General features: G+C 37.8%; 1 protein-coding gene across 1 annotated transcript; it reads left to right on the top strand.

Moving 5' to 3' along the window:
• Positions 1–33: 33 nt before the first annotated feature.
• On the top strand, positions 34–5,669 carry mrpl22 (mitochondrial ribosomal protein L22). Its single transcript, XM_005800366.3, has 7 exons — positions 34–122; positions 207–249; positions 1,476–1,611; positions 1,703–1,768; positions 2,083–2,160; positions 2,242–2,311; positions 5,389–5,669. The coding sequence occupies exons 1-7, from the start codon at positions 98–100 to the stop codon at positions 5,595–5,597; spliced, it is 627 nt and encodes a 208-aa protein (XP_005800423.1). The 5' UTR covers positions 34–97; the 3' UTR covers positions 5,598–5,669.
• Positions 5,670–12,791: the final 7,122 nt, after the last annotated feature.

The following is a 12,791-nucleotide window of genomic DNA, read 5'->3' as shown; positions in this document are numbered from 1 at the left end:
TTTCTACATGTAATTGTAATAATAACAATATTAAACACCAAATAGATAAACGCTGCTACCGTAAAGATGCTGTTGTGACGTCGTGAAGTAATCCAATATGGCGGTGGCAATGTCAGGTCGTGGTAAGTGAACCTTATTTATTTGTAAAAACTGCAATTATTTTGCTTAATGTGTATTTTTTTTCAAATCTTGATGTTTTTGTTCAGGTGTCGCCTTCATTAGGAACATAGCTGGGTCGCTACACATGAGGTAAGGGCATCATATATCTGTTAGCCGTGAAGCTGCTGAACAGTTTTAATACTAAATCATTTTGTGATAATCCTTTATAGCAGGTAACTTTTGTATTTTGATCACTTCTTTAAATCGTATTTAAAAAAACAAGCACATGATACAGTACATGGCTATTTCACACACTATGTACTACGGCTATGCAATAATAGTACATAGTGTGTGTACTTAAGCTGCCATAGCTATTGATTGTAGAGCTGTGACAATCAATAGCTCTACTATTGATTGTCGCAGCAATCTTTGATCAGCTTTGGTTTAAAATGCAAAATACTGGAGCTGGCCAAAACCAGAACCAGACAATTTGCTTTTACAGAATCTTTATTGCATAAATTGCAACTTGTGAAACCTTTACTCCGTTTGTAAAAACACACTAAACTGCAATGTAAGACATAAGTATTACTTTAGATAGATGATTAAAAACTGCTGTTCTAATAGGTTTCATTTATATTCATATCATTCATATTTTTCACATGTCATGATTGGTGAAATTATTTAAAGTATTTAAGATCGGTGGATTATTCTACTCCAAATAAATGTTGAGATCTGAAATTTTCTGGGTTAAATGTTCTCTTTTGTATCTGTCTTTGAAGACTATTTTGATTACATGGATTAAAATGGATTACATGTCTTGTACATCTGTAAATAAATATTTATATCTCATAGAGCACTTCTGGATAGATGCAAACTACATCTCGTTGCTTGTACTTGTGACAGTGCAATGACAAGAAAGTTGAATTCTATTCTATTCTAAAACAGTTCTGACTAGTGTAAGAAGTTTGGTTTTTAAGCAGGGCATCATTTAGGCTTTCTTTAATGCAGCTGAGTAAATATTCTGTGAGCTTTTCTTTGGGAATCTTCACAAATTGTTGAAAAGCTAGTAATACAACTATTGATTACCATTTGAACTGACAACTTGTCAATTAAACTAATAGTTTGTCAGCTATTTAGTTGCTCAAAGTGTAGAATAATTGTAAATGTTAAAAGTTTTAACATTTTGTTCTGTCATAATTTAAAATAAATTAACAGGACATAATTTCTGTCATAATTTGTTGCGTTTATATTGTCAAAGCTTCCCAGTGTCTTAATAATTTCCGAAAGTTGTAGCATATCGTGCTTTTTGCAATTCACAAGGTAAATTCTGCCTCCACTAAATTTTTCTGTTCCCTCTTTTATCGCCATGGTTACAGGTTGCAGGTTCTTGGTGGCGCATCGCAGCAGCTCTCATGTCTCCACACGAGCATTTCATTAGATGACAAACACTGGGAGAAGAACAACCGGAAAGTATATCCTCCTCAGCTGCCGGAGGAGCCTCGCAGACCTGCAGTGAGTCTCTTCACTGGTTAAAATGCATCTGTGAATGAGCAGAACACCTGGTGTTACTGTAACATTTTTCTAACATGATGTTTGTCTGCAGGAAGTTTATCACAGCAGGAGGCAAATAAAGTACAGCAAAGACAAGATGTGGTATTTGGCCAAGATGGTGAGACTCGCAGCAGAAACCTTGGATAAAACCTCAGAAAAAGTTGGAACATTATTTTGTAAAGGCATCAAAATGTAATTCCATGTTGTAAATATAGACAAATGAAGAGTTTGATGTCAGCAGCACAAAAAAATTAGGAGTCTGTTTTGTCAAATTGTTTGGGGTCTGAGGTTTTCCAGACTACTCTGCCCACATTTGAACAATCTTCACTTTATCTTTTAATAGTAGCCTTAATTTATAGCCTTAATGCTTAGATACTGCGACCTCAAATTAAATAGAAAGATTAATTTCAATCTGAGTTGTGCTCCTTACAGATCAAGGGGATGAGCATCGACGAGGCTATCGCTCAGCTAGAATTCAACGACAAGAAAGGAGCAAAGGTCATGAGAGAGGTTTGTGGTTGCGTCTGATTGAATTTTGGCGAGAAAAAAATGTCTGCATGAGTTTTGAGAGTTGCTCTTTGCTTGTTTTAGGTTCTTCTTGAAGCTCAAGAGATGGCGGTCAAGAATCACAACGTGGAGTATAAATCCAACCTCTACGTAGGTGAGTATCTGCAACCACAGCAAAATACACATTTAAATATACAACCAAAAACCAACAGAAGTTAATGTCCAGTTCAGATGTAGTTTGGTCACATGCAGAGCAGGGAAGGGAATAACAGGAGGTGGCATATCTGAAGCAAAATTGGTGCTTAACTGTTTTTGTAAATGACACATAAAACCGAGATTTCCTGAAAAATATTTCACAAAACAGAATTTTAAAAGATCAGAACAGAACATTGTAGCTGCTACACAGTCTTAAATCTAAAACTGTGTTCAGCTGCTCTATCCAAGGTTTGTCTAATTAAAATGTTAAACTTTGTAAGTATGTAGAAGTTTAACTAGTGACGTGCAGTGATATTCAAGACTAGTGAGGCATTGACTGCTTTGGAGTGAGATGTACATTTTTATGAAACCTGGGTCAGTTTTATTTTCTTTGTCTTCAGTCTTCAATGCACAGAAGAAGAATATGCAGAGACATCCATCCCTCTGTTAGCTATTGTGCCTTTAGGACTCAGCACTGCCCCCTCTCAGATCCGCATGGTACTTTCAACCTCATCCTGTGCGTTCTTAGTGCAAATTTTTTCCAAACAGATTAAGGCAAATGCAACCAAATCTGCCTTTTCTGCTCATATGCAACCCATATCCCACTTTTCCACACAGTCTGATTTTTTTTTCACCCAAGAAATCTAATTTGTCCCACTTCCTTATGTTGAACCAGGTTGTATATTAATCTGATTGTTTTCAAAGTGTCTGCAATCTAAACGATTGTTCCATTTTTTTTTTTTTTACTTTTATGACAATAACGTGAGACATGCATCATCATTCGGCACCAGAAGAAGTCAGATTCAGTAAATCTGGCCTGAAAACTACAATTATGAACTTATGAAAAAAGTCTGTGTAACAGAAGTGCGTCATATCAGAGTCCCACAACTCCTGGCTCTGACTACACATCCAAACAAATTTCTCTACAAAATATCATTATTAGTTGTGATTTTACATATATATATATCTTTGGGTCATATGTACAGAACTTTGGGTCATGACCGAAAGAACGAGATCGCGGATACAAGAGGCCGAAATGGATTTTCTCCGTAGGGTGTCTGGGCTCTCCCTCAGAGATAGGGGGAGAAGCTCAGTGATCCAGGAGGGACTCAGAGTAGAGCCGCTGCTCCTTCACATCCAGAGGAGCCAGTTGAGGTGGCTCAGACATCTGGTTAGGATGCCTCCTGGACGCCTCCCTGGTGAGGTGTTCCGGGCACGTACCACCAGGAGGAGGCCCCGGGGAAGACCCAGGACACGCTGGAGGGACTATGTCTCTCGGCTGGCCTGGGAACGCCTTGGGATACCCCTGGAGGAGGAGTGGGTGGCTGGGGAGAGAGAAGTCTGGGCCTCCCTTCTGAAGCTGCTACCCCAGCGACCTGACCCCGGATAAAGCGGAAGAATACGGATGGATGGATATATACAGTACAGACCAAAAGTTTGGACACAACTGTGTGTCCAAACTTTTGGTCTGTACTGTATATAAGTAATTTCTAGCAGTTATGAAGCTGCAAAATGAAATATAACATTTCTAAACAGTGGCAGCCTCTTCTACAGATAAAAATACATATTTGCTCCCCCCCTCACTTTTTGTAAGCCAATGCTGTTTGTAGGCCTGTCGCGATAAACGATAAATCGATTAATCGTACGATAAATTAAAACTATCGACGTCATTTCAATTATCGGCATTATCGTCTCTTCCGGCCTTTTTCTCTTTCTGTTAATGACACCGAATGAAAAAAGGCTCAACTCCGGTGCTCTCCACTGACCCTCCCTTCCTCATTTCCTTAGTGTAAAGCCCAGCGCACACGACACGATCTTAGAGCTGTCGGCCGATTGTCGGCCCATTTTCAAAACCTGACAGACCACACATTAGCCGACAGAAATCCTAGGTATAACTGTTTGATCGGTTCGTTCCTGCCGTGCGGTGTTCAACAATGGGCACAAAATAATGGCTACATGTCCAGTTAACTAATTTTAAAACCAGGCATTAATCAATGCTTTACTACAATCTACCTGCAATGCATGTTGCTAGTGTCAGCGTAAAGTCCTGACTGAATGAAAATCATTATAAACTATTTACGTCACGTTAACAAAGAACAGCTGAAAAGTTACCAGGTTTATCAACTGCGGTAGCAATTTCGCTCCAACTTCTCCCCTTGTCATTTCTAAATTCTTTGCATGTTGAATAAACATTAATGTTGTTTCCACGTATCATCTCCGATGTCCGCTGGACTTCGGGTTGCGCTGTGTCAGCTGTTTGGGATTCCCCTCCGTAATTTCCTCTCAGAAAGCTCGGAGGAGAATCCGCGCTTTCTGATTGGCTGCCTGTCACATTTAACAGGCTGCGTTAAGCTTCCAGTGGGGAAAAACCCCTGATTTAGATAGGAGCAGCAACGACGATCTACGGTAACACACCACACAATCTTAGAAAGACCAACGTTCTAAGATTGTTGTAAGGGGAAAAATAGGAGCAAAAAATCATGTAGTGTGAATTATTGCATCAGGTAGTGGATGTGCCCATCTTCTCTATTTAAATCTAATCACTATTGAAGGGTAACATAATATACAGACTTCATAATCTGCACTCTTTTGGTTGAATGCAGTATTTATTTCCACTTTGGCTTTATGTTGTTTAGATATTATCAAGTACATTTTTTGTTAATGGAGACTGAGAATCCATTTTATTTTTGGTTGTTTTGTTTATTTTGTTTATCAGTTCCAGTGTTAAATATTCTTTTGAAAATAAAGTGTATCTATCTTTGGTAGGAAATCACATGCATTATTACGTCATTTCCATTAAATCAGTGTAAAAAGGTCTTCAGACAATATTATCGTTTATCGCAATAATTTTTTGAGACAATTAATCGCTCACCAAAATTTGCTATCGTGACAGGCCTAGCTGTTTGAGTTTGCAAATTTGTTTGCAAACAAATAAGCTGTGGTGTATTTTTAGATTGTTTTTAATTCAGAGCTACTTTGGAAAATGGAAAATCATTCCATATCTCTTCTTCGGTCGTTTCTTCTTCTTCCCTTCAGCTGAGTCATTCTCCGGCAAAGGGCAGTACCTGAAGAGGATCCGTTACCATGGCAGAGGCATGTTCGGCATCATGGACAAGGTTTACTGTCACTACTTCGTCAAGCTGGTGGAGGGTGTGCCACCCAAACCGGAGGAGAGGACGGGCTTTGATCAAGCTAAAGAGTACGTCCAAGGCCTCAAGAACCGGACCATCATCCACAGCCTGTAGATCACCCAGCCTTCATCTGTTGTTTGTGTGTCATTTTATAATTGTAAATAAATAAAAAATAAATAAAATGTGCTTTCTGCTTTTTATTTGATTTCATTTTTTTAAGCTTTGAGGTTTTCATCTGCGGTTTCTTTTCTAAAATGAGACTAGAAAAATCGGAGGAATTCTTTCCTCACTAGTTCTGATCGTTCAAGCTGTACTGGAAGCAGCTTTAATGTGTAGCTATTAGACATAATGAAGCAATAATGGTTCTTGGATCCTGTACGGAAATGCTCATTAGCAATGCCTTCAGTGAACACCACAGGGTTTCTACACAGCCTGGGAAAGTATGGGATTAAATTTAGGTTGTGTCCTGGTCTGAATAAATCCTAAAAAAGTTCAAAACAAAAAACATGGAGTATAAACACCTGTACATTGTTCAGAGGAACATGTGAACCATCTTGTACTTCACAAGAACAAGTGGAGAACATCTGAGAAGTTCGAACAAGCAGAAAAGAAATACACAGAACTTGTTAGAAAAAAAAACTCAAACACAGATGCAAGACAACATTTCAGCCTTGCAGGATACAAACAAGATATATCATCCATGTTTTCAGACGCATATTTCCCATTTACAGATGACTACATGACTGCATGAACAGAAGAAAATCATTTTGTTCTTTCACCTCTGGGAGAAAAAAATGTCTGTTTTCTGGTGGAGTGTAGATAGATTCTAAAAATAATGTATTCAGACTTTATTCCCTATCCTAATGTCTAAAATATGCGTTCATCTATCCAACTCTTTGCTGAGATCCATTCCTATTATCTATTTCCCATCTATTTTCCCATCAATACATCTACCCACCATGATTTTTTACAGGTGTGATAATTGCAGAAATGTCTCGCATAAATTTGAGCAAACTTCTATACTTCATAGTTTAAAAATGACTGAAAATTCTGGAGATGTAAGCCAGGAATACAATTTTTTAATGGTAGTAGCAGTTACATGTTGTCCAAGGAAGCCACCTGACTGAATCCTCCCCTCATTGCTCTCCATCATCCTGAACAAGCACAAGGTGACAGTCGAGAGGAACAACTCCTTTCAACAGAAATAAACTTCAGCAGACAGAAAAACTCGACCAGGTACACTTTCCATGGAAGGAAATAAAGAAAACGCACAGTTTACTACAGCAATAGTTACGTTTATTGCAGTTTAACATTTAAAAAAGTATAATTGTGTACAGTTCTGCCTTCATGATGCCCCCCCCCCCCCCCCCCCCCCCCCCCCCCGAACAGCAGCACATTTGCAGCCATCAAAGAAAGCAGACGAAGCACAAACATCCCACTGCAGCTCTGTTTGGGAGTATATTTTGATCCGACAGGCGTAAATAGAGCCTTAAGTGTGTGCCAGTTGCTCTGTCACTGCTTCACCCTGATGGGTTTGGTGGTTGTGTCAGTGTGACAGCAGTCAGCACTCCTCCTCCTCCGAGTCCAAAACCTGTCAGCATCAATGATCATCAGCTCGTCACTTCGACCAAAGCTCTGCAAGAAGAAAGCTCCAGGACTTTTTCATGAAATACAGAAAATGATTTAAAAAAAAAAAAAATCTCTCTTAGATTGACAGACACTTTTCGATTTTAAAATGAGGTTTTATAAGAGCCGGGGGAAAATGTTGCCGTAAATGTCTAAAACGAAAAGAAAACGTACCTTTTAATAGACGGGACTTTTTCAGTTTTGTCTCTTATTTCTTACGGTGCTGTTATATCAGATTCTAAGGGTATCATCATTGTAGCAAATATCAGGCACATGAAGTTGAGAATGTCTGCTTCATTCTCAGCTTCACTAGATGTTATGCTGATAAATAGTTCAGTACCTGATGAGAATCCACACAGGAATGGGAAGAACTTGCAAACTGCATGCAGAAAAAGACTGAGGCCAAGGATCCTTTTGTTGCATAGCAACAACGCTACTAATTGTTCCACCATGCAATTTAAACAGGTCAGTGAAAATGCATGTTAGACAAGGCATGAATTTTGTCTTCCCAGGAGGTTAAAAATATTTCAAATATTCATTTAGAATGAACATTTATCAAGGAAAAATGATATCTAATACAAATCATTTATTGTCTGCTCGCTATTGTATGACTAAAACAAAAAGAACAAACATCAAGAAAAAGGTTTCATTGATCATCTTCATTTTCTGTTTTTTTTTTTTTTTTCAAAATATTTTTATTAGAGCCAGTCAATCAGATTACAATGTTTTATTGAACACATTTGTTGATGTAATGCTGACAAAATGGTGCATCAAATAATGCAATACAGTTAACTATTTTCAGGTTTGTATTTAACAGGAGAACATGGAAAAAAATAAAGAAATTAAATTCAATTAAAAATAAAACTAGTAGAAACCAAACTAACCAACCTTCCTTCACATCTCACCTTTCAAAAGTCAAGTTTTCTAACAATTTTGTCCAAGAGAGGAGCTTAAAAGAAGTAGATAAAACCAGGACAAGCTTATATTGATTATTTTTGGCAATTGAGGGATTTCTGTTTTGATTTCTGTTTCTTTTAGTCTTATATCATTTTCTATAATTATCAGTTCACTATTTCTTTATGCATCTTATATTTTTATAGTTTACTTTCTGGGTTTTTGATTTTAAACGATATTAATATTCATGTCAGTTCTCAGATTAAATAAATGCTTATGGCATTTGTTTGTTTATTTCTTCACGTTTTCTGATTTCACTGCCCTTGCATTTGAAGTTATCTGTAAAATGTGGAGCCTTTTGGGACTTTATCTGTTTATTAAAAGGCTTTCGCTTGAATTTGTCTGCTTCATTCTCAACTTCACTAGATGTTATGCTGCTAACAAATTGAATTGAAAGGAAAAGGAAACAGCCCTCAGAGAACAAACTCCGGACCTGAAAGCAGGCCTTCTTTGGAAATGTGTGTTTACTAAAAGGTCACGGTGTCTCATTGTTTTCCAGGCCCAGAGCTTCACTCTCCGCTGATCCTAATTGGCCTTTAGTTTCCTGCTCCTGATGTGACCGGTCCGGTTTGTGTGTCCGCCCGTCACCGCGTCCATCCAAAGCTCTTGTCAGCTCTGAGCAGCTTTGAGTGCATTTTCAAATGAAATGCCATCTGCTGGCCCCAATTTCAGCAGACAAGTGCCCCCAATCTCAGGTTGGAGGCCGCCTCGGTCCCTCTGCACAAAACACCGCAGACTTCTGAAAAGAGCAGGCAGCTTCATCTTCTTCCTCTCATCCTCTTCCTCATCCTCTTTTTATCAGCACACGCTTCATCCTCATTTCTTTGAGATTATCCACAAACATGCTCTAATGCACATATTTAACATCCATTTACTCTCATGCAAAAATGACAGAATACAGAAATTTTATTTAATCTAGAAGAACTATTAATTAAAATTAATTATTGTAATTTATTATCATTTGAAGTAATATTAATTAATGTACTAGAAAGGAAATGCAGAAGTATAACAGTTAAATATAGAATAGAATAATTCATTTTTAGAACAGCAACAGTGATAGCAGCACACATTAAACAATAGTAATGATAAGATTAAAGATATCTGTATCATAAGCATGAAATCTTTAAAACATAACCTCTTAAGGATAAATAGCCAACTTAAAATCAAAGTTGTTCATTTTGTGTTTTAAAAAATGCTGACTTTGCACATTTGATCCACACGTGTTGGGGATGTCTTAGTGTAGCCCACTTTCAATACCAGACAGAAAAATGTATTTTTGTTTTGGCATAATCCAGTAGGTCTGAAATATGAGAGAAGTTGTTATTGTTAGTATAAGGTGCAGATTAATACTCCGCCTTATACTAACTGTACTGAACCGGTTTTTTACCCCTGAGGTGCTCCGACAAACATTCATTGGATCAATTTCTACCTGCTAAGTTTTCTTTTCATATTTTCCTTTAGTAGATTTTTTACTTTGATGTTCACGTTTTTTTTTTCCCAAAATGGTTTTATGTTCTCACCAGGCTTTATATCAAGATAATTATTCTCGACCAACACTTATGTAGTTTTTCCTAAGAAGAAAAACTAGTTAGCTAGTTAGTTAGTTAACTAACCATAGCCCTAACCCAAAATAAACAATACAATTCCTCATTTCAGAGGAATCTCATTTTCATTATGCACTAAAGATTGTCTGATTTTCTTCAGCCTGTAAAACAAGTAGATAGTAGCAGACAAAGTTGAACATTGGTGGTGGGAATTTTCTATAATGTATCTATGAAGCTTCATTTTGAAATCCATGTCATAATCACCACCCTGAGGATGGCTGTTTTTTAAAACACTGGGCAAGAAAGAACATTTAAAAAGTGCAAACAGTTTCTACAATACAAAATGAAACAAGAAACAAAATGAGAGGAAACCATGTTGTGTGACCTGGCTCTCAAAGTGAATCTCTGAATTTGAGGTATTTGCATCAAGCTCCCTTAAATGAGCCGTAGTAGCTGCACAAAAGAGAATATACTCATAGTTTCCAGAATAAGAAGTCTTAAGTCAAATTGTTGGTTTTTTGAAAAATTTAACATTTCAGAATTCACATAAATAAATGATACAAAATTGAGAAACTGTGCTCCCAACCATCTCTGTGGCCCCAACATCCCTCCACAGGGAGGCCATGGTGGAGTTCAGTGGTTATAGCAACTAAATTATGTATCGTCTCTTTCCAAGCATGAGCTCATCCAGCAATAAGACAAGAAAATGTGCTGCTGGAGTTGGGAATTAACTGGAAGAACAAGTCAAATAGTCTTTAGGATTATATTATTCATGACAAGTGAAATTGTGCATTGAAAATACCCTGTACGCAACTCACCCCCACTCCCACCACACACACACACACACACACCTTGATGAAAAACCTGGATGCCACGACGCTTCCTTTCATTTGTCTTTAAAGTCGGTTGTTGGTCAACGCAGCGCTCGGTCCGATGGAGGCTCAGACTGAGAAACTAATAGAAATCAGAAGCCAGTTGTGCCAGCAGCGCCTCAGGGTGTTATTCATTTCCTTTTAACTTTTCCATTTTATGTGTTTTCCCTCCTCCCCCAACCTTCTCTTTCTCTCTCCATCTCTGTGGTGGTGATGGTGTGCAGAGAACGACAGCAGCAGAATAAGTGTTTTAACTCCCAAATGAAATCTTTTGGCAGAAACAGCACAGAGCTTGGCTGTCTGCTGGCCGACGGTGGGAGCTTTGCCCTTGAGAAACAAATCCAGACACGCTACACTTTGTTGGTTCTTTGGATGGCCTCCACAGAGAATACACTCCCCAGATTTTCTGCTAAAGAAAACCTCAATGTTTTATCTTTTTGAGATTTGCTTTAAAATAATATCCAAACAATATAAATCTGAAATATTTTATAAAAACTCCTTGATAGTTGAAGCCAGGGACAGAAAATGTTAATGTTTTAGCAGATTTGTCATCCTGAATGCTTTCTCTTTACTCATTTTGGAATATGGTCCATTTATGTCACATTTTATTCGTTCCCTTCATTTATTCAATTAATTTATGTGTATGAAATTACTCTTTATACATTGAAGGGAAATATTTCTCCCTTTCTTGCCTCATGTTCAAATAGTGGATTTTTAGTGCTGTGGGAATTCAGTTCAATTCAAAAATATTTTTAATCCCAAAGGGAAATGAAATGTTGTTGAGGCTCATTTAAAATCTAAAGTTCTTCAAACTATTGTTGTTGATGCTGATGGATGTGGGCAGGAAGCATCTCTGACATTCTGCTGTATAACAGTCTTATGAAGAAGATACTCAATTCAATTCAATTCAATATTTTTTTATTTGAAGTATTTTTGAATTGAATTGGATAATTTTCTTGATTTGATGAAGAATCCCTCCAGTGGTTCCACAGTCCTCTTCAGAAGCTCATCTACTGGTTGAACATCCATTGCAACTTTGACAATCCAGCTAAACAGAATCAGGACAACACAATCACCATGCAATGTACAGATTCTATTTATTTATAAAAAGTATTTTTAATCTTGTTCAACATTTACATCATGACATTGCTTTACCATTGAGTTCCTTATTTTAATTTCTGTAAAGAATCGTTGCTTAGCGACCCCGAGTGAGGTCCCAGCTTTGGGGATTCCTGATCTAGAGAGATTGTGCAAAGAGGAACAGTTAAAGTTTCGCTTCTCTGAATGCTCCAACCTTGAGAAATGCTGAAGAAGACTGAGCTGTCCTATTGGCAAAAGAGAATGGCACAAAATATGTACAGCTGACAAAGTTTTACAATTCTAATCATGTTTCTAAGGTAAATATTTTCCACATTGAATAATACTCAGAATGAAATTTCTAAATGAAATGAGAATACGCTACTCTAATAAAACAATATTATTGGCATCCTGTTTTGGTCTTGCCAGTATCTTAAGTATCTAAGTGTTTTTTTTTCTTTATTTCCTCTATGTTCAGCATGTTGCTGCATAAAAGTGATTTGTATGTAAGATTAGGTGTAAAAACAACATTTGAGAGCAGAACAGTGAAGCATCATTGATCCACTTTGGGGAAATGTAGTTGTTGCTTCAGCAAAAGCAGCTGAAATAACAACGTTTAGGACCTGGAGCCAGATGGTGGAAGATTCATCCAAATAAAATCTTTTTCTCCCCATCTGGCTCTTAAAGTTCTCATTGACTGATGATGTTCATTAGAAGAATGGTGAATTTAAACTGGAAAAAAATGTAGAAATGTAATTTCCACCATGAAGTAAATATGTTTCCTTCCTCTGGATGTCAGTGTTGCATCACTCCTAAATTCTGCAGGAAGTCGACTTTCAGCGGAGGGCAGACAACAGCTCCACTTTACTGTCCCGCAGATCTCTCAGAAGGATCACACCCTACACGAAACCAGAGACAAATCTAACACAGTCCTCCCGGGTCTGAGCGCGGTGCGGCTTTGAATTCCTTGAGATGAAATTTCAATATTTCAATTTGTCACGCACGCCGCAGCTCTCCCAGCACGCAGCGGCGTACTTTCGGGAGGCAGCAGACTGAGAGAAAGCGCGTCTTCAAAGACTGTAACAGTTAAATTAACTTTCAGTAATTCTTATACTGCAGGTTTGAATTTCATTACAGCTCTACAATAGGTAATCAAATGTGCAGAAGTGCAGCTCTGAATGACAAGCACGGCTGCATCTGCACTGATGCTTGAACCCCACGTGGTTTCCTCTCAA

The sequence above is a fragment of the Xiphophorus maculatus genome, chromosome 11 (genome assembly GCF_002775205.1).
Source record: "Xiphophorus maculatus strain JP 163 A chromosome 11, X_maculatus-5.0-male, whole genome shotgun sequence".
In the NCBI taxonomy this organism is placed as follows: domain Eukaryota; kingdom Metazoa; phylum Chordata; class Actinopteri; order Cyprinodontiformes; family Poeciliidae; genus Xiphophorus; species Xiphophorus maculatus.
This window is presented reverse-complemented; position numbering and strand designations above follow the sequence as displayed.

Coding starts and splice junctions, on each gene's coding strand:
- mrpl22 (XM_005800366.3), top strand. CDS start 98: ATGGCGGTGGCAATGTCAGGTCGTG. Junction 250..1,475: donor GCTGGGTCGCTACACATGAG/GTAAGGGCATCA, acceptor CCATGGTTACAG/GTTGCAGGTTCTTGGTGGCG. Junction 1,769..2,082: donor TGTGGTATTTGGCCAAGATG/GTGAGACTCGCA, acceptor TGCTCCTTACAG/ATCAAGGGGATGAGCATCGA.